The 21,819-nt window shown below is 35.1% G+C and overlaps 1 protein-coding gene across 1 annotated transcript; it reads left to right on the top strand.

The window, feature by feature from the left end:
• The first annotated feature begins 7,714 nt into the window (after positions 1–7,714).
• Positions 7,715–20,529, top strand: LOC128216815 (uncharacterized). Its single transcript, XM_052923487.1, has 3 exons — positions 7,715–7,845; positions 13,436–13,767; positions 19,801–20,529. The coding sequence occupies exons 2-3, from the start codon at positions 13,473–13,475 to the stop codon at positions 20,127–20,129; spliced, it is 624 nt and encodes a 207-aa protein (XP_052779447.1). The 5' UTR covers positions 7,715–7,845; positions 13,436–13,472; the 3' UTR covers positions 20,130–20,529.
• Positions 20,530–21,819: the final 1,290 nt, after the last annotated feature.

Below are 21,819 nucleotides of genomic sequence, written 5' to 3'. Positions count from 1 at the left end.
CCGACTAGCCACTTACGCATAAGCAATAAAGTCTACCTGGTAGACATACCCAGTAACCTTTTTAATGGAAAAATACAAAATAACTGCTTAACTTAAATAAATTGTAAACTATGTGGTACTTCAGTTAGTAAGTTTAAATGCATTGTACACATCGATGCCAAGTTTATGTCAGTTTTTGACAATTTTCTCTTTTTTTTCGCTATTTTATCATACGGAGTACAGCCCCTTTAAAGTTGCAGATTTTAACAATTTCACACTAATTGCAAAATATCATTGACTTGATTCAATAGAAAACTCAACAACCACAATTTAATACATACTTGATAACAATCAATATGTATTTGAAGGTTTGAAAACTAAATGAAAGTCTTTTACATTATCTTCATATATTTGTTATTTTACCCCTCCCACTTAAAGTTGTACTGAAGGTGGGTATGAACGTCGTAAACTTCATTGACATTTACAAAAACATTCGGAACTCCTCGGCCATTTTTTCAAAAACAACCTCGGATGTATGCCGGTACATCTGTTGAAGTAGTCCGTATTTTTTTTAATAAAAACATTAATTAAATGTAGTGTTTAAGAGTTGTATTCATTGCTCTCAGTTTAAATTGATTGCCAGTGAAGTGTATTATTGCAAACATAATTACGATTCCCAAGAGTTAAGTCATAAATTTTAACTACTAAATAAGATTACTACGCGATCTATTTGCAGCGGACTTAAACGTACCACTTTTTAAGTGTGTAAACCGTCCATATACATCCGAGGTTGTTTTTGAAAAAATGGCCGAGGAGTTCCGAATGTTACAAAAAAACGGTTGAAATTTATAGAAAAATGTATAAGATCATGTTCCTAACATATTTTACTCACCTATCAATATATTTTGCCAATTTATGCTCCTCCTTTCACTCGTATCGATAACAAGAAAATTGAAAGCGGAAATAAACCGGAAGTCACCTTTGTCGCATCGCATAATGGGCTTCTGGAATAAGGTGAAATTCGTCAGCACCATTCGGAACTCCTCGGCCATTTTATCGAAAACAAAGGTTGTTTTAGTCTGGTTCCCTGCTTACTGATATTTCATACAGTAGTATGTATGATAACGATAGTGTTAGGGGAAGGAACTCCAGACTAAGGTTGTTTTTGAAAATAATGGCCGAGGAACTCCGAATGTTTTTCAAAATAATGGCCGAGGAGCTCCGAATGCGTCAGCACTTTAGTACGTGTTACCCGGTTACAGAACTTACCGAGAGACGGAGAAAATTACCGAAATATGCAAGAAAGTTACCAAAAGAGGCCTAAAACAGTTTTAGCTCACTTGGTAGCACAAAGTGCTCAAGGTGAGTTTTTGTGATCGGTCTTTGTCCGTCGTCCATCCGTCCGTCCGTTAACAATTGCTTAAAAAACATCTCCTCTGAAACTACCTGGCCAAATACAATGACACTTCACAGGAAGCTTGGGTGACCCTCTACAAAAATACAACAAGGAGTCACGATAGATTAACAACAACAACAACAAATGGCCGACTTCCTGTTTTGCTTTAAAAAAACATCTCCTCTGAAACTACCAGTCCAAAATCAATGATACTTTACAGGAAGCTTCCTTGGGTGACCCTCTACAAAAATACAACAAGGGGTCACGATTTATCAACAACAACAAGACAATGGCTGACATCCTGTTTTGCTTTAAAAAAACATCTCTTCTGAAACTATCACTCCAAATTCACTGAAACTTTTCAGGTAGCTATCTTGGGTGACCCTCTTCAAAAATACAACAATTAAGGGGTCACGATTAATCAATAACAACAACAACAACAACAACAACAACAAAATGGCCAACTTCCTGTTTTGCTTTAAAAAACATTTCCTCTAGCACTACCAGTCCAAATCCAATGCAACTTTACAGGAAGCTTCCTTGGGTTACCTTGTACAAAAATACAACAAGGGGTCACGATTGGTCAACAACAACAACAACAACAACAACAAAATGGCCAACTTCCTGTTTTGCTTTAAAAAAGCATCTCCTCTCAAACTACCAGTCCAAATTCAATGAAACTTTACGGGAAGCTTCCTTGGGATGACCTTGTACAAAAACACAACAAGGGGTCGCGATTGATCAGCAACAACAACAATGTGGCCAACTTTCTGTTTTGCTTTAAAACACATCTCCGCTGAAACTACCAGGCCAAATTCACTGAACTTTACAGGAAGCTTCATTGCATTACCCTCTACAAAAATACAACTAGGCATTGAGATTGATTAACAACAACAACAACAACAACAAAATGGCCGACTTACTGTTTGGCTTTTGAAAAAAATCTCTGAAACTACCAGGCCAAATTCAATGAAACTTTTCAGGTAGTTTCATTGCATGACCCTTTACAAATATAAGACATCGTCATCAGTAAAGATATGTTTAAATTGCAACATTTTTATTAATGCTTTATAGCAGTTGTGGCCCTTTGCGTAGGTGAGCGTTTTAGGGCCATCATGGCTCTCTTGTTTTTTATTGTTCTTATATTAATATTATACAATTACATTACCAACCCAAATTTTAGAGAAAATATTAAAATATAATGATATTGTAGGCATTTGAAATTTCATTTTTCGAGATCGAGTTCCTTGTTCTGACTCGCCAACAGAAAGACAGATAAAAGTTTCCAAAATACACAATTATTCCAATTAATGATGACCTCATTAATATTCATATAACTAAAACACACGCATAAAAAGGGAAATGTTAATGAATATGTTTACTATTCGTCAATTTGAATAAAGACAATATGTCAGTCAATATAGTCGTCTCCCTTCGCCAAACGAAAGACGAGTTCACGTGTCATTTAGAATTAAAATTTTAGTTGTTTGATTATGAAAATGATTATAAGTTATGATTCAAATAATCGCAATTATATTCTTATAGAAATGTAGATCAATTAGTTAGGTTTTTGTACATATTAATTAAACAGAATTTGATTCAAGGCAATGCCAACATTTAGGCCGGTATGAACTTAGGAAGTAACAACTTTCTTTTCTTCATGGTCAATGCTATTAATATTTCTTTCATGCTTTACGATGAAATATGGGGTTTTAATAGTGAAATAACAACAGTGAAAATATCAATTTGATATTTTCACTGCAAAATAAGGAGTGAAAATATCAACTTTCAGAACTACTTTTAAATTCCTTTCTTGTTAGTGTTACATGTACTTGCCTTGATCAAAACAGAACATTGTGGACTTCAGTAAATTATGGCAAAAAATGTTAAAAAAAGAAAGAAACATTTTATAAATTTAAATAAATATATAATTGGAAATTAACAACTTACCGTTTATTACCGGTTATCCCGTTTATCAAACATTTTACTGATCTTTGAAGCTGAATGTTCGAACATTTGCTTTCATACCAAACAAATTACAGACAAAAACAACTGTTCGGACATAAATAAAATTTTATATACTTGTTCAAATGTATTTTGAACTGTTAACCGTTGTAGTACGTAAAATGAGCTTCCTTGATAATTCACACAATTTACAGATAGATCCGATATTTTTTACCCCACCCACACCTCAAAATGTGTCAACAAACTAGCGTGGCATTTACCCTTTATCTGGAAAACAAACATTTTAAATCGAAACTGGTCAGACTGGTCACTGACAGTAAGATGACTGAATATAAACTTACTATAAAAACACGCGTACATGCAGTCTTAAACTAAGAAGAATGGTTAAAATCCAATGAGTATCCACATTTGTTTTGCTAACACATTTGACCTTCCAAATTTTCATTCTTTAAATAGCGGCGTAGTAATTTGGTTTTGTATTCATGCCCATCTTAAAATAAAAAGTGTTTTCATTATTTTTTGGAACATATGTGCACTAATAATACTTCATTGTTTACTGTTCATAAAGCTTTGCAATAAAAAACCCAGCGAATATTAAGCTATAAGAATGAATAGCAGAGAACTATTTCTCAGCAGACCGAAAGTAGAAAAGTTGACAGCTATAACTATGCATGAGGGGCGCCCCACGGGTAGCGGCGTAAAGCCCACCCTTTTCAAAAAAGGGGGCAATTCAGAAATAAATAAAAAAACAAATAAAACTCCGAAAATAAGCATAAAAGAAACAGAAAATTTGTTTATTTCAGTGTAAGATCGTATTTAATTTCACTCGTGATCATAAAAAAAACTACATTTTCACTCGTGGCTTCGCCACTCGTGAAAATATGTTTTTCTATGACACTCGTGAAATAAAATACGATCTTACACTGAAATAAACAAATATCCTCTATATATTGTAAGTATAATCAGTCTATTTTGTATTTGCAGCGTTCAATATTTTATGTTATTCAATTAGGTTTTAATCAGGCGCGTAGCTGGGCCCTAACTGGGATAACGCACCATTGTAGGGGGGTTTGGGGCACCCCCCTCCCCCCTACCCCGTTTTTTGTTTTCGTCTATAAGGTCTTAGGTGACTTTTGGGTACAATATCTAAATGAGCCTCCGTCATACCATAATGTGACGCATAAAAACAAAAATAACCTTTTGCAGCATTTGGATTTTTTTTAACATGGACCGTCACTTCAACAAATACAAAATATATATACTATGAATTTCTAGTAAATTTTAAGATTTGTCCGCAATAGAAAACGAAACATTTAAATGAATATTGAGAAAATGGTCAGCCATATCTTGTCTTCACCGACCACACAGTTGTTTTACTATTACATATCTAAAATGCATTATTCATTGTCGAGTAATTTGCTGTAAAACCCGCCTGTGATTCAGTTATTTTGTTAAACGCGTCACAATAAAAAGTCAAACGCTTGTTCAAAATGTAAATGTGTATTTAACTAAACAAGTCAATTAAGGAACAATTTCCTCACTGATTTGATCCCCGCATATCGTGATTATTTCATTTTGTATTTCAGGTGAAGTGTACTTTGTCCTAGGGTCACCGTTCTCCAAATGATAACGTAACACAGGATTATATTTGGCTTGGTATTTCAAAAGTGCTTTAAAATTACTATCTGTATCCTCATGACCACGTAGAGATAGATTTTGTTGACCACATAGGATAATTGTTTCAATTATGCCCTTAAGTATCTGTCTATTCTTGTAAATAGGACATCTTATGCGCACAGGAAATTGATTGGGCGATGTTCTTCTTAAACCATTCAGATGCGCGTGCGCCCTCTGACGTCATTCCCCCATGTACTACATTTTGATCTTTAAGGTATAAACATTAAATGGCATTTTTTTTTAGAAAAATACTTAATAAAACAAGATGAAACTTCACAAGTGTTGTCAAGGCAAGCCTCTGTATTGATCTTGATCATCGAATAATCGATCACGGTAAACAAACGCGTGTTTTAGCCGGTGTTCGGGATTTGTGCCCTGTTCGGAAATGTACCGTCAACCAGTAGAAATATTAAAACGCTGTCTTAACATTTAGCAAATAAAAATGATTTAAGAATTCCAAAGATAAATTAAAAAAACAAACATTTTTGAACACATAAACGTACACAACTACTCAAGGATACTTACATGAATAGCCCTTTGATACGAATATCCCAGGTCCATGCTGATTGTTGACATTAGTTTTTTCGACAGAAAATCTTCTCTTACGCGTATAATTCGCTTATAATCTATGTTTTACTGTAATGACTCAAATTGTTAGATGTATCGTAATCAACTGTCAGTGTGCACTTTTAGTGTTTACTTATTTTAAACGTATATTCATGAAAAAACTTCACCGATTTTCCAACTATTAATCGACGATGTAGAAATTCCATTATTGACCTATGAATAGCGGGGAAATACCTTCTGATTAGCAACATCCGGATATGTGTAGTGTTCTAAAAATAAAACAACTCGGGGGCAATCGTAATAAAATTTTACTAATGTCACCTTCAACACATTAACAAATAAAGTTATGTAAACATTTGATTTCAATATCGATTAAATTAAAGAAAACAGCTTACCTCATGGTTTATTAATGCAGTAAACATAACCAAACAACATGAAACATAATTATTCCCATTCACATAATTACCGGTCCACACATTTTACATTTCATTCGGAACTCCTCCGAATGTTTACATTTCCGGCACATGATATTACAGGTAACCAATCGGAAAACGTAAACGAATCGGGAACAGTTATTAAACTTATTTGTCGTTCTTCCGATATAATGTTTTGAAGATAAATTGAAGACAATCTATTCAACCATAAATAGCATTTTTAACACCCATGCAATCGCCGTTTATTTGCATTTTTTACTCATAATAAAATAACAGTAAAACCAAACTGTCAATCTACTTAAAAACCGCTCCTACCACTAACTAAAATAAATTCCCATTCCATAATAGGCGCGCACTTCAGTGCGGCGCCGATAAATAGAAATCACGCTTTACATTTGAATTGCTTTGCATCAATGGTCTTTCTTGTTATTTTTTGGAACTCTCAAAATATATTTTACGCACGTGCGTAAGCCTAGCTACGCGCCTTTTAATACTATGTCTTGTGCAGCCTTTCATATTCTATGTTATTCATATGCATATGTCATTTGTGTAAAGAATGGTCGAAAAATAAAATAAAAAGTTAGTAATAAGTTAAATGTATGTATTTGTCTTGTTTTTACTCCAGTTTAACCATATCCATAAATCGTATTTCGGTTGACGACGGGAGAAAACTCTTATTGGCTAAAGAAAGGAAATTCTTTTGTCAATAAACTCATTATTTCTAAAAAAATTTTTATAATTTTTGGCTACAATGCGTATAATCATTATAAATATAGGATTATTAAAAAATGAATACATTTAGAAGGCGTCTTACGGTAACTTTCTTGCGTATTTCGGTAATTTTATCCGTCTTTTGGTAATCATACGTATTTCGGTAAGTCCAGTATACCGCACTGTCGTTTATCAAAATCCATACTGTATTTAATTTTTACGCCGGGAAACTTGAAAGGTAAAATCGCTATCTTATTTCACTAAAACCTTTTTTTATGTTTTAAATCTTTTCCAGGGCTTTTTCAATGGTCAGTATTGGTTTAGTGTATTTCTTTGTTCTATTGTCCATATGTCCAAGTCGTGTCGGGTTGGAATTCTTTGTATTTATCGTTTTTATCTGTCTTTGGAATCTTGTGTTTTGGCTGGGATCCCAGGTTTGCACTGATGCCGATGGTCAGAGTAGATACTTTAGACTAAGAGTGATTTTTCTTTTTCAAAATATACAACTGTCATACATCAAATTAAAGGGCTTGATGAGAAAAACTCAAAACAGCTAACATTTTTAATATCGGACCATGTTAGTCTAAAATAATAGACGTGTTATACGGGATTCTTCCAATCCCTAACGTCTAAACGGGAATGTGCAAAAAACGGGGGTGTTTTAAAAATATTGAAATTGTTTTAAGTGAAGTATTTTATGGTTGAAATTGATCATAAAGAGTTATATTCATATTTTACCATGTAAATGAAATGTTATTTTGCACTAAACAAGCATTTAATGCATTTAATGCATTAAAACAAGTTGTTTACCTTTCCAATAAAACGAAAGTTGACTGACACAGAAAACAATTATGCGATGGGGAACAACTCGATACAATCGTAATAGCTCGGCCTCCTCCGACAAAGCTTCGAGATAGACCTCGTTGCACAATCGTAACATCTCGGCCATGGCCGAAATGTTCCGAGCGATTTAAAACTGTGCCCTGAAGCCTTGCAGGTGCCCTTCACGTATTATGTTTTGACAGAATGAAATGAAGAAAAGCCGTCAAACTCATAATTATAAGTTGGATATTTATTTTTTTGTGTACGGAACTAATGTAAAAAAAACATTATCTGGTAATATTTCTTGTTTTTATGATATTTTATAGACGCTATATGCTTTAACCCGGAATCCTGATCGGAACAACTACCCACTTTTGATACTAAACAATTTGTACGTGAAGAATTTGCCATATCAAAAATCTAAAAAAATCCGTCAACGTACAATTATTTGGACTACGGACCATGTATGGTCAAGAAATGGCCACCTCTTTCTTTCAAATGATTCATTTCTTCTGAATGGTTAGTGTGAAAAAATGATTTAACAGAAATATGCAAGTGTAATACCATGGTATATCAAATGAAAGGTCTTATTGAGATAAATACATATTCAGAGGGTAATAGTGCTTTAAATATTTCAAAATCTTCATAGTTGTGGTGGACCACTATGTATAGCATATATATATATAGACTCTTTCTTCACATTTCTGGTTAAAAACGTTGAAATCGAAGTTGAACATGCAAAGCTTCTTCTTGTATTGCATTGAGACTTTATACAATGGTACTCAACCATCCAATCTACTTAAATAACCAAGTAAGATAACTCTAGTTTGCATTAAATTCAAATAATGGCCCCTTTTTTATTCAACATAGAAATTCTGGTTACAATTTTGCATGTAACCACTTTTAAGTTATTACCTAAGCGAATACATCATGTATTGCATTGACACTTTACACACAGGCTCCCAATTATTTCACCTTCTTATTCAATCAAGTAAGATAACTCTATCTTTCATTTTATATAATTTTTGCCTCTTTATTATGCAACTTAGAAATTCTGGTTAAGGTCTTGCATGTTAGCACACATAGGATAATATCTCAGCAACTACTTGATGTATTGCATTGAGACTTTATACAATGTTATTCAACCACCCAACCTAATTGAATAACCAAGTTAGGTAACTGTATTTTGCAAACAATGGCCCTTTATTATTAGACTTAAAAATTCTTGTTAAAATTTTGTATGTAGCCACATTATGTTAATATCTCAGCACATCATGTATTGCATTGAAATCTAATCTAACAGTGATCCATGCATGTTTGGCCAACACTTTTCAATCCTTACATTGAAAAGCGGCGGAATAGTCGAGCGTGCTGTCTCTGTGACAGCTCTTGTTTATAATTATATTTGACCTAAAGCAGTATCCATTTTCTCTTCACTCTGCCAGAGACCATAGAATGTCATATTACTTTTCAACTCTCTTTCGTTCTATCTCTTTCTTCTTTCTGAAATCTTCATTCTGTTTTTTCCAACCTTTTGTCACTGATAAGCTCATCCCTTTGTTTGAATTTCTAATTTCTGTTTTTCATTTTGTACTTCTCTTCTGCTTTCTTTTATAATTTCATGGGGATTATCTTGTTCTGATAACCATGTACTAGTTTTATTTAATGAAAAATTTACATGCGATTCCATTGTGAGAGTAGAAATGTTTGGTTTGGAAGTCAAAATATGGTCAACATAGGAGAAAACCCGCTCTGGAAATTTGTTATGTTGACCAATGCTGGCGGTTTCAACATCACTAAGGCCACAACAAATTAATCATTTGTTCTACGGATTTTGCCCCCAAAAAAGGTAGGAGCAAGCAAGCGAAAGAAACACTAAAAAAACTCTTTTTTTAAATTTTAGGCAATTTATCAGAGGCGAGCTCAAAGCAAAATTAACAAAAAGTAAAAAAAAATGTATATTTCTTACCAAATTTATCATAGAATTATGTCATGAAATGCTTTTTAATTTCAAAAAGGTTGTCAGTTATAAATGAAAAGGTTTGGATTGTATCTCATGAAAATATGTCTCAATAATTGACAAATGGCAATAAGATCCAGTGCTTTACTATTAACTAAGTTCATTGCATCAGCAATTTAAACGTTGATATATTGTAAAGACAGCATTCCTCACAATAACGTGCAATTACTCGAAGACCAAAAAGAACAACTATTGTATTCATTCCGTACTAATCTAACTTACTATCACAAAAAAAAAAAAACATTTTAGACTAGCAAGAGTCAATTCATAATTTGAGCATTTCCAAATATTGGGTCAGGTCCAAATTTGAACCTCTTGAAGCACATGATAAAATTGTAGTGACTTTGACATGGCAGAAGATGGAAAATGTAAATAACACAGAACATTTCTAAAAAAAAGACACCGTGGATTGAATTGTGGGACAATATAATTGAAGCAGTATCACACAAATCTGCAAATGTGGCACTGGTCATTATATTAAGTGCAGGTGGTGGATTAAAGATGGTTCTGTTTCAAGAGATCGCCTTGACCACGAACCTATGGTTCATAGGTCCATGCATTGACAATGAAAAAAATGACAGCCTCCATAGCTTCATTGCCCATTATAAAGAAACAGGCCACGTTAATAAGAGGCCACTTTATTACTTATCAATCAAAGAGAATAAGTGCGATAAGAACAAAGAATTGAAAATTAAAACATTCATTTTACTTATAAAAGATTTTATTTTCTGATTTTACTGATGTTATTATAAAACTGTATGTGTAAAACTGTATGTGTAAAAATTGTCTAAAATAATAGACTTGTTATACGGGATTCTTCCAATCCCTGACGTCTAAACGGGTTTGTGCCATGGCCGAAGTGTTCCGATTGCTGTAAAACTGTGAACTGCAGCCTTGCAGGTGCCCTTCATGTATATATCGTTATGTTTTGACAGAATGAAATGAAGAAAACCCTATCAAACTCATAATTATTCTTTGGATATTTATGTCTCCCCCACATACTTGGTATGCTAGTTGTTCATGACTAGTAGATGACCCCTATTGATTTTGAGATAAAAGGTCAAAGGTCAAGGTCGCAGTTACCTTCAGGTAAAAAAACAATATGTTGGCGGTGACCTTAGGCTTAAAAATGGTTTCTGCTTAATAACTTAAGAACACTTGTACCCAGGAACTTCATACTTGGTATGCTAGTTGGCCATGACTAGTAGATGACTCCTATTGATTTTAAGATCAGTCCAAATGTCAAGGTCACCGTAACCTTCAGGTGAAGAAACGGTTTCCGCTCAATAACTAAAGAAAGCTTGTACGTAGGAACTTCATACTTGGTATGCTAGTTGGTCATGACTAGTAGATGAACCCTATTGATTTTGAGATCAGTAGATCAAGGGTCAAGGTCACCGTGACCTTGAGGTGAAGAAACGGTTTTCGCTCAATTACTAAAGAACGCTTGCACCCAGGAACTTCATACTTGGTATGCTAGTTGGTCATGACTAGTAGATGAACCCTATTCATTTTGAGATCAGTAGGTCAAAGGTCAAGGTCACCCTGACCTTGAGGTGAAGAAACGGTTACCGCTACGTAACTAAAGAACGCTTGCACCCAGGAACTTCATACTTGGTATGCAAGTTGGTCATGACTAGTAGATGACCCCGATTGATTTTGTGATCAGTCAGTCAGTCAGTCCGTCAGTCTGTACGTCACACTTCGTTTCCGCTCAATAACTAAAGAACGCTTGCACCCAGGAACTTCATACTTGGTATGCTTGTTGGTCATGACTAGTGGATGACCCCTATTGATTTTGAGATCAGTAGGTCAATGGTCAAGGTCGCCGTGACCTTGAGGTAAAGAAACAGTTATTGCTCAGTATCTAAAGAAAGCTTGCACCCAGGAACTTTATATTTGGTATGCAAGTTGGTCATGTAGATGATCCATACTGATGTTGTGATCAGAAGGTCAAGGTCACGATGACCTTGAGCTGAAAATGGTTTCCGATCAATAATTGAATAACACTTGCGCCCAGGAACTTCATACAATACAAACTTTGTTTATTTACATTTTCCAAGATTAATCAACAACACTTTCTTCTCTTCACTATTTAATACGGGTGAATAAACCAAACTTCACTGTTGGTTCGTCTCCAGTCCAAAATTACAAATTTCATGTCCATCATTTATTTTTTCTCAGCTACGACCACACAATAGAGGAGACAAGCACTTTTTCAAAAAAGCAATCTCTAGTTATTTTTGTGTACGGAACTAATAAAAATAACATTATCTGGTAATATTTATTGCTTTTATGATATCTTATAGATGCAAAATGCTTTAACCCTGAATCCCGATCGGAAAAACTACCCACTTTTGGTACAAAACAATTTGTACGTGAAGGATTTGCCATATCAAAAATCTTTAAAAACAATCTGTCAACGTACAATTATTTGGACTAGTGTAAAAACAGACTGTTTCTAAAAGTCTTACTTTTTTATCTGGTTATAACACTTATATGAGTATATGAATACTGCAAAATGCATTTTAGAATTTAGAAAAATAACTCCCTAAAACATGCTCAATGGTTGTAAGTCGTGTGTTTGTGTTTTTGAATATAGGTTCTGCACTCAAAATCTGATTTAGTTATTATTTAGCACTAAGTACAAAACAATGAATTACTTAAAACACACATAAATAATTATTTCCTTTGACGCTGTGAAACTGCTGTTGTTTACTGAAGACTAAAATCCATTGACTATGACACTGATTTTCACTTTTTACATTACTAAAACTGAAAGTAAACTGAAAATTAATACTGGAAATGAATAACTACAGTGCATCCTGCAAAATATTCCCGACAAAAAAGACTGTCAACAAATATTAGCTGTTAAATTGCGGTTACCCAGATTTTGTCCTGAAACAAGGAAAGTTTGCTCGCGAAGAAAGTGTGAAGCATGGAAATACCTTCAAAAAAAGTGAAGTCGACGTTGCATGTTTAAATTCTAAGTAAAAGAAATTCAGAAATTAGTGGAAATTCAGAAGTAAACAAAAAGATAATCTGCAAGAACAAATAATATGTGCGGGTGCAATTTTTTTTCGTTTTTTCGAATTTTAGGTGCGGTAAATCCGACGAAAAAATGATTAATTTGTTGTGGCCTTAGTTCAACATGTTTTCCACCTGGTCACCATGCTGCTGCTTTATAAGTTTTGCTGGCAATGCAACAGGCAATATAATAATAACATGGCAATCAATGTCATCTGCCTTTTCAGTGAGGTTATCATGAACAATATCTTTATTCAATGGTATGTCATCATATATTATTAAGTTTTCACTGATAGGGATAACCTGGATAGTGGGAAAGTTAAAACGTTATTTTAAAAAAAAATGCAGAAGAGAATTTGGCCGAATTATGGCCACAAAAAGGGCTGAAAAAACACTATTTTCATGTGTTAAAGCTGCACTCTCACAGATTTACCTTTAACTTTTTTATTTTTTGTCTTGGAAAGAGTAAACTTGTGCGTAAAAATCTGTAAATCAATGATATAAGGTTGCTGACAAAAAATCAGATCGTAGATTTTCATATTTCCGTTCGGAAAGTAATGTTTTATGGCTAACGGTTTAAGAAAAATGCAAAAAACATCAATTTTTGAACTTAAATATTAAAATCTGCGATCTATTTTTTTGTCAGCAGTCTTATATAACTGGTTTCCATGGATTTTCGCAAAAAAATGGCTCGTTCCAAGACAAAAAATAAAAAAAGTTGTCAAAACGTTCAATCTGTGAGAGTGCAGCTTTAAAGTTACTTATATTGAAATAACTTACTCCCCTTATAATGGAGGATTACGACTTAATTCTAGAAAGTTTTTTTTTTCCTTTCAGCAACAGAAACTCGTTTACTGCATCCTTACCATACACAATGCGGGAGGAACTGCAAAGAAAAATTACAAAAAATATCATTGATATTAAAAAGGATATGGATGCGAAAGACTTGGTTGACCACTTCATTCAAGAAGGTGTATTTGACTTACTCGATGATGAAGAAATTAATGGTTTCAACCCTAATACGGCAGAAAATAGGAACAAGTGTTTCCTTACAAAGTTACTAAAGAAAGACGATAGAGCCTACGAAGTTTTTTTAAAAACTTTGCGCCATGTTCGGTTAGATCATCTTGCTGAACAAATTGAAAACACTGAAGTGGCGACAGCTCCAGGTAAATATCTAATCTGCTTGAGATGTTTTTACTGATCAATTAAATTTTGGCTTGATTTTATATACAGTTGAACACCGTTATTCCGAACATCGTTTATCCAAAATTATCGCTTTTTTGAAATTATCTCTGTTTAACTTGATTTTAAATCTATAATCCTAAATCGCTATTCAAAAAAAATGCTATTTCGAAGTAAAGATGTCCGGCAAATTTTGTACAGGTACTGCAGCTCTTTTGTAAATGACGGGCTGGACGACCAACATATTTCGAAACGACTAAATAGCGAAAGGTACATAAAAGCGAAATGTCTGTAAAAACTGTTCGCTGATTATTTGCCTTAGCGATAGTTAGTTGATCCCACATTGATATTTGATGTCACATAACATCCCCAAAAGTCCAATTTCCAATATCGAATCATAATATTGATTGCCGGAGATAAACTAGTAAATTGGATGCATCCGTAACAGCATTTAAATGCAACTTTTTTTATTGGTTCTTGGTTTGCTGCAAGGCACAATCAAAATCGTCAATACTCAATATGCCATTCGGAACTCCTCGGCCATTTTTTTCAAAAACAACCTCGGATGTATGCCGGTACATCAGTTGAAGTAGTTCGTAAAATTTTGAATTATATCATTAATTAATTGTAGTGTTTTAGAGTTGTATTTATTGATCTAAGTTTAAATTGATTGCCATTGAATTGTATTATTGCAAACATAATTAAGAATCCCAAGAGTTAAGTCACAAAGTTTAACTGCTAAATAAAATTACTACGCGATCTACTTGCGGTGGACTTAAACGTACCACTTTTTGAGTATATATGTAAACCGTCCAAATACATCCGAGGTTGTTTTTGAAAAAAAATGGCCGAGGAGTTCCGAATGTCAATATGCTTCAACTTCGGTGTCAAAATGGCGGCGGTTGGTGGAATTACCGGAAAACTGGAAAACACCTAAAGCCGGCGATGTTGAAATACTTTCCGCGAGACTAAGTGATTATTTTTACTAAACGCCATGTCCATGTAGTGTGTATATGGTTTTTTTTGACAATTTAATCAGGAAAGCATTAAAACCAGTTGATATTTATTTTTTATTCTTTTCGTATGACATGTTTGTTCGAACAGGCAAATATTTTCTCGGACCGGCTAAAACTTCAAACGTGCCAGAATTTTTAGAATTTTTACAATTTTGAGAAGACTGAGATTAATGGTGTTTAACTGTATATCAGGGATGGCAATAAGTACTCAAGTACTCGATCAATCATCAGAGTATTCGAATACTAATTTACTTCTCAAGTACTCAGATTAAGAAACAAAGGGTATTATTTTAAACTTCACTAAAAGCATAATAAGCAGATGACATGCAGACGATATAACAGTACTGGCGCGTTTACAAACAAGACACAATGGACCCTCTAATCCCCGCTAGGTACATTGTTGGTCTTATCAAAATTAATGACAGTTGTGAGATTTTTCAAACTGTCAACTAAGGGCCACAATTTGCAATGATGTCAATTAGCAAAGTTTTGACATTGAATGGTTAATGGGCGTATTTTTGCAATGATCATCATTATTGATTATTGGATGTCTAATTGAGAATTATCCATATTATTAAAGTAAATAAAAATATAACAGTATCAAGAAATTTCACTCATAGAGTCAAGTCAATATTTTTCTTCAACCGGGCAGCCAACAGTAAGAAGACAGAAGTGTAAATGTATGCTATGTGGTGTAAGGTGAAAAGTAACTTAAGGTGACTGTTTTGACTAGATAAACGGATATTGGTTTTGTACCAGGCACTCTACACAGTAAACCCTAGAGATCATGCTTAAAAAAATACTCTTGTTTCTGGATACCCAACTGCCCCAAATTATTTGCCACTGACTCAAAAATGAAATAAAAAGTCACTTGCAAAAAAATGTGGTATCCAATAGTATTATGCCCCTTGTCCGAGCGATAACTTAACAATTCCTGGACATATGGTCACCAAACTTGACATGAAGATTGGGAATGACCAGTGGATGACCCCTATTGATTATAGAGGTCATCGGGTCAAAGGTCAAGGTCACATTGACCTTTAATGGTTAAAGGATTTTAAAGCTTGTCCGAGTGATAATTCAACAATGCCTAGACCAATGGTCATCAAACTTGACATGGAAGCTGGGCCTGACCAGTAGATGACCCCTATTGGTTTTAGGGGTTAACGGGCCAAAGGTCAAGGTTAGTGACCATGAATGATAATGGGTTGTCCGAGTGATAACTCATCAATGCCAGCACCCATGGCTCTCAAACTTGACTTGGAGGTTAGGCCTGACAAGTAGATGACCCCTATTGATTTTGGGGGTCATCAGGCCAAAGGTCAAGGTCACAGTGACCTTGAATGATAAAAGGTTGTCCTAGTGATAACTCGACAACGCCTGCACCCATAGCCCTCAAACTTGACTTGGAGGTTGGGCCTGACCCTATTGGGTCACAGTGACCTTGAAGGCAAACTTAACAATTCATTGACCTATGGTCATCAGACTTGACAAGAAGATTGGCCCTGACTAGTAGATGACCCCTTTTGATTTTGGGGGTCATTGGGCCAAAGTTCAAGGTCACATTGACCTTTAAAGCAAAAAAGTTAACAAAGCTTCTCCCAGTGATATCTCAACAATGCCTTAATCTATGATTATCAAACTTGACTTGGAGGCTGGGCCTTGGCAGTAGATGACCCCTATTGATTTTAGGAGTCATTGGGTCAAAGGTCAAGGTCACAGTGACCTTGAATGCGAAAATATTCATTGAGTGATAACTCGACAATGCCTGCACCCACAGCCCTCAAACTTGACTTGGGGGTTGGGCCTGACCTGTAGATGTAGATGGGTCAAAGGTCACAGTGACCTTAAACACAAAAAGCTTGTCTGTGTGATAACTTGACAATGCCTGCACCCATGACCCTCAAACTTGACATTTAGGTTATGGGTGACCAGTTGATGACTCCTATGGATTTTGAGGTCAAAGGTCATGGTCATAACTCATATTAATCATTAAAATTTCTCTATTTTTACTTATTCCCTGCTTCGATGATGATACATTTTTATCTGCAAATATCAGTCATCATCTGAACATGATCGAAAACTGTACCTATATAATATCCTCACACTTTAAATGGTCATAATCTTAAAACTGCCTCAAAGGCATCCAATGCCAATGACAAATCAGCTGTCATTTCAGTCCATGCATATTTCATTCGATTGTCCAAATAATCCTGACAACATGGCCATCAGGGGGGGCGGGGGGACGCATTATGTTTGACAAACATCTCTTGTTTGTCTTAAAATATGGCATTTGCTTATTTCACGACTGGATGTTTATTCGGCACAAAATGGTACATAGTTCATATGACAGCAAAAATATAATGTAAATGTAATTTAAAAGTACTCGCTCATGTTTTTGTAAAATGCACTTTTTTGTACGACGAAATAATAAAGTGTGGCAAATCATTAGGGGTGTTAAAACTTGAAGATATAAAAAGCTGGAACCCTTCAGCAAACGCTGAGATTGGCTCGAATATGATCTATGATGTTAATAATGCTAATGGTCACTTAATTACGGTTTTTATGTTGCGTGATTGGTTGATTGACATTATCATGTGATGTTATCAATGAATTGTTAAAAGGTCAAAATATACATTGCTATTGTAGTAAGTCCTGATGGCCAAGTAGTTAAGGCATTGGTTTTCAAAAAAAGAAGACTATTCTGGTGTGTGTTCACACCCCATTAAAACCAAAAAAAAAAAAAATTCCCCCGCCTTGAAAAGGCGAGGGGATATAGTAATGGTAGGCGCGATTCCGTGTGTGTGTGCGTACGTGCGTGCGTGCGTGCGTCCGTCCGTCCCACATTCATTTCTTTGCATCTCCTCTTACATTTCTCATGCGATTTCTACCAAACTTTCACAGATTGATGATCATAAAGTGAAGCAGGGCATATTGTCTGGCTTTTAGTATTCGACCATTTTTTGAAAGAGTTATAGCCCTTTGTTTATTTTACATTTAAAATTGGTTTCTTCGCAACTCCTCTTACGTTTTTCATGCGATTTCTACCAAACTATCACAGATTGATGATCATAAAGTGAAGCAGCGCATATTGTCGGGCTTTTAGGATTCGACCATTTTTGAAAGAGTTATAGCCCTTTGTTTATTTTACATTTAAAATTGGTTTCTTCGCAACTCCTCTTACGTTTTTCATGCGATTTCTACCAAACTATCACAGATTGATGATCGTAAGGTGAAGCAGCACATATTGCCAGGCTTTCCTGATTTGACCATTTTTGAAAGAGTTATTGCCCTTTGCTTATCTTACATTTAAAATTGGTTTCTTCGCAACTTCTCTTATGTTTTTCATGTGATTTCTACCAAACCTTCACAGATTGATGATCGTAAGGTGAAGCAGCACATATTGTCTGGCTTTTGTGATTTGACCATTTTTGAAAGAGTTATTGCCCTTTGCTTATCTTACATTTAAAATTGGTTTCTTTGCAACTTCTCTTATGTTTTTCATGCGATTTCTACCAAACCTTCACAGATTGATGATCATAAAGTTAAGCAGCGTATATTGTCGGGCTTTCCCGATTCGACCATTTTTTAAAGAGTTACTGCCCTTTGCTTATTTTACATTTAAAATTGGTTCCATCGCAACTCCTCTTACGTTTTTCATGCGATTTCTACCAAACTTTCACAGATTGATGATCATAAAGTGAAGCAGCCCATATTGTCTGGCTTTTGTGATTTGACCATTTTTGAAAGAGTAATTGCCCTTTGCTTATTTTACATTTAAAATTGGTTTCCTCGCAACTCCTCTTACATTTTTCATGCGATTTCTACCAAACCTTCACAGATTGATGATCGTAAGGTGAAGCAGCACATATTGTCTGGCTTTTGTGATTTGACCATTTTTGAAAGAGTTATTGCCCTTTGCTTATCTTACATTTAAAATTGGTTTCTTTGCAACTTCTCTTATGTTTTTCATGCGATTTCTACCAAACCTTCACAGATTGATGATCATAAAGTTAAGCAGCGTATATTGTCGGGCTTTCCCGATTCGACCATTTTTTAAAGAGTTACTGCCCTTTGCTTATTTTACATTTAAAATTGGTTCCATCGCAACTCCTCTTACGTTTTTCATGCGATTTCTACCAAACTTTCACAGATTGATGATCATAAAGTGAAGCAGCCCATATTGTCTGGCTTTTGTGATTTGACCATTTTTGAAAGAGTAATTGACCTTTGCTTATTTTACATTTAAAATTGGTTTCCTCGCAACTCCTCTTACATTTTTCATGCGATTTCTACCAAACTTTCACAGATTGATGACTATATAGTGACGCAGCGCATATTGTCGGGCTTTTGCGATTCGGCCATTTTTGAAAGAGTTATTGCCCTTTTTACATTTGAAATTGGTGTCTTCACAACTCCTCTTACATTTTTCATGCAATTTCTACCAAACTTTCACAGATTGATGACTATATAGTGACACAGCGCATAGTGTCTGGCTTTCGCGATTCAACCATTTTTGAAAGAGTTATTGCCCTTTCTTTATTTTACATTTAAAAATGGTTTCTTCGCAACTCCTTACATTTATGACTATATAGTGACACAGCGCATATTGTCAGGCTTTTGCAATTTGACCTTTTTTGAAAGAGTTATTGCCCTTTCTTAATTTTACACATTTCTTATGTTCCTGAGAAACTACCCTTATCATTAATTGGCTTTCATTACAAAAAATGTCCCCATGAGGCGGGGGATATAGCTGTCTGTGACCGCTCTTGTTTTATATTAAAATTGTATTTTTTTCTTCAATTTCGATATCATTGAGTTAAATAATTATAGAATAAGAGTTTTCAGATGCATTATCAGAAAAAAATATTTTTTGGTTCAGTAACATGAACGATTTACTTTAAAATGCCTAATATAAAAAATAAAAACCTACATGGCATGTATCCCAAAATATACCTTTTTTAGGGCTGACTGTGTTCAATTTTTGCTTGTCTTTTTCAGTGGTAGATCCCACATTATGGCTGGCTCAAATAGACGAGCATGTTCGAAAACGCAGATTAAAGGATCATGATCTGGGCAGACTGGCACACTGCATTGGTACTGACTGGGAATTTGTAGCCTCTGAAATGAATCTAACTAGAGTTGAAATAGATCATTGTAGGATGGAAAATACTACAACCGCAAGGCAGGTTAACCAGGCTCTTTATAAGTGGAGGAATAAAATGCCAGGAGAAGCGACGCTCGAAAAGTTTGTGGATATTTTGATGAACTGTCAGTCAACCACAATTGATTGGGATATTGTTAAAAAGACTGCTCAGCAAATGGGTTGATTAAAGTGTTTTTCGTGTGTTATTGTAAAAATTGAATTTATAATATTTGGTTTTAATGGATGTCATATTTATACAAAATAACTCTTATTAGTACTTATTTTTCATCCCCTTTTAATGGTTGTTTTTTTTTCAACTCAACTCTGTTTATTCATAACATATATAAATTTGGTCATAACAAATCAATTTTTTTGCAAAGGCATGAACTTACGTAGTATCAAAAGGCATGAATATATGCAGTATCAAAAAAAAATATGTTTACCGAAAAGCATAATAATATTGTGGATTGAAAAAAAAAGTAATAACCTTGGCTGTATTCATAAAACGTCTAGAGCCATTTCCTAACTTACTGGGGTAAGTCAATTTCCTAAGTTAAGTATCTTACTGGTCATATGATATATATATTATGCCCCCCCCCCCCCCCCCCCCCCCCCCCCCCTTCGAAGAAGAGGGGTTTATTGCTTTGCACATGTCAGTCCGTCAGTAGACCAAAGCTTGTCCGAGTGATAACTCAACAATTCCTGGACTTATGGTCATCAAACTTGACATGAAGGCTGGGCCTGACCATTAGATGACCCCTATTGATTTTAGGGCTCATCGGGTCAAAGGTCAAGGTCACAGTGACCTTAAATGGTAAAAGAATTTTAAAGCTTGTCCAAGTGATAACTTAACAATGCCTAGACCTATGGTCAACAAACTTGATATGGAAGTTGGGCCTGACCAGTAGATGACCCCTATTGTTTTTGGGGGTCATCGGGCCAAAGGTCAAGGTCACAGTGACCTTGAACGGTAAAAGGTTGTCTGTGTGATAACTCGACAATGCCTGCACCCATGGCCCTCATACTTGACTTGGAGGTTGTGCCTGACCAGTAGATGACCCCTATTGTTTTTGGGGGTCATCGGGCCAAAGGTCAAGGTCACAGTGACCTTTAATGGTAAAAGGTTGTCCGTGTGATAACTCGACAATGCCTGCACCCATTGCCCTCAAACTTGACTTGGAGGTTGAGCCTGACCTGTAAATGACCCCTATTGATTTTACAGTGACCTTGAATGATAAAAGGTTGTCCGAGTGATAACTCAACAATGCCTGCACCCATGGTCCTCAAACTTGACTTGGAGGTTGGGCATGACCAGAAGATGACCCCTATTGATTTAAGGGGTCAAAGGTCAAGGTCACAGTGACCTTGAATGAAAAAAGCTTGTCTGTGTGATAACTTGTCAATGCCTGCACCGATGGCCCTCAAACTTGACATTTGGATTTTTGGTGACCAGCTGATGTTGCCTTTTGGATTTTGAGGTCATAGAGTCAAAGGTCATGGTCATAACACACTCTATCCTCACACTTTCAATGGTCATGATTTTAAAACTGCCTCAACGGCATCCAATATCAGTGACAAATCAGCTGTCATTTCGGTCCATGCATATTGCATTCAATTGTCCATATAATCCTGACAACATGGCGCTCAGGGGGGGGGGGGGGGGGGGGGGCATAATGTTTGACAAACATCTCTTGTTTAATTATATCTTGGATTCTTCATTTTCATTTATGTTTGGAATAATAATAATGTACTTTCATGTTAAATATCTTAGTATTTTTCTTTCAATTTAACTATGATCATTTTAGAAAATCGACTTAAGTCAAGAAATGACTTCAAATGTTTTATGAATATCAGACCAGTTTATTATTATTTCA

This window comes from Mya arenaria, chromosome 14, assembly GCF_026914265.1.
Source record: "Mya arenaria isolate MELC-2E11 chromosome 14, ASM2691426v1".
NCBI classification, from domain to species: domain Eukaryota; kingdom Metazoa; phylum Mollusca; class Bivalvia; order Myida; family Myidae; genus Mya; species Mya arenaria.
Note: the sequence above shows the minus strand (reverse complement) of the source record. Positions and strands in the feature narration are given on the sequence as shown.

Bases quoted from the DNA above. Each gene is read 5' to 3' on its own strand.
- LOC128216815 (XM_052923487.1), top strand. From the start codon at position 13,473: ATGCGGGAGGAACTGCAAAGAAAAATTACAAAAAATATCATTGATATT. The intron at 13,768-19,800 runs GTAAATATCTAA...TGTCTTTTTCAG, and splicing joins TGAAGTGGCGACAGCTCCAG to TGGTAGATCCCACATTATGG.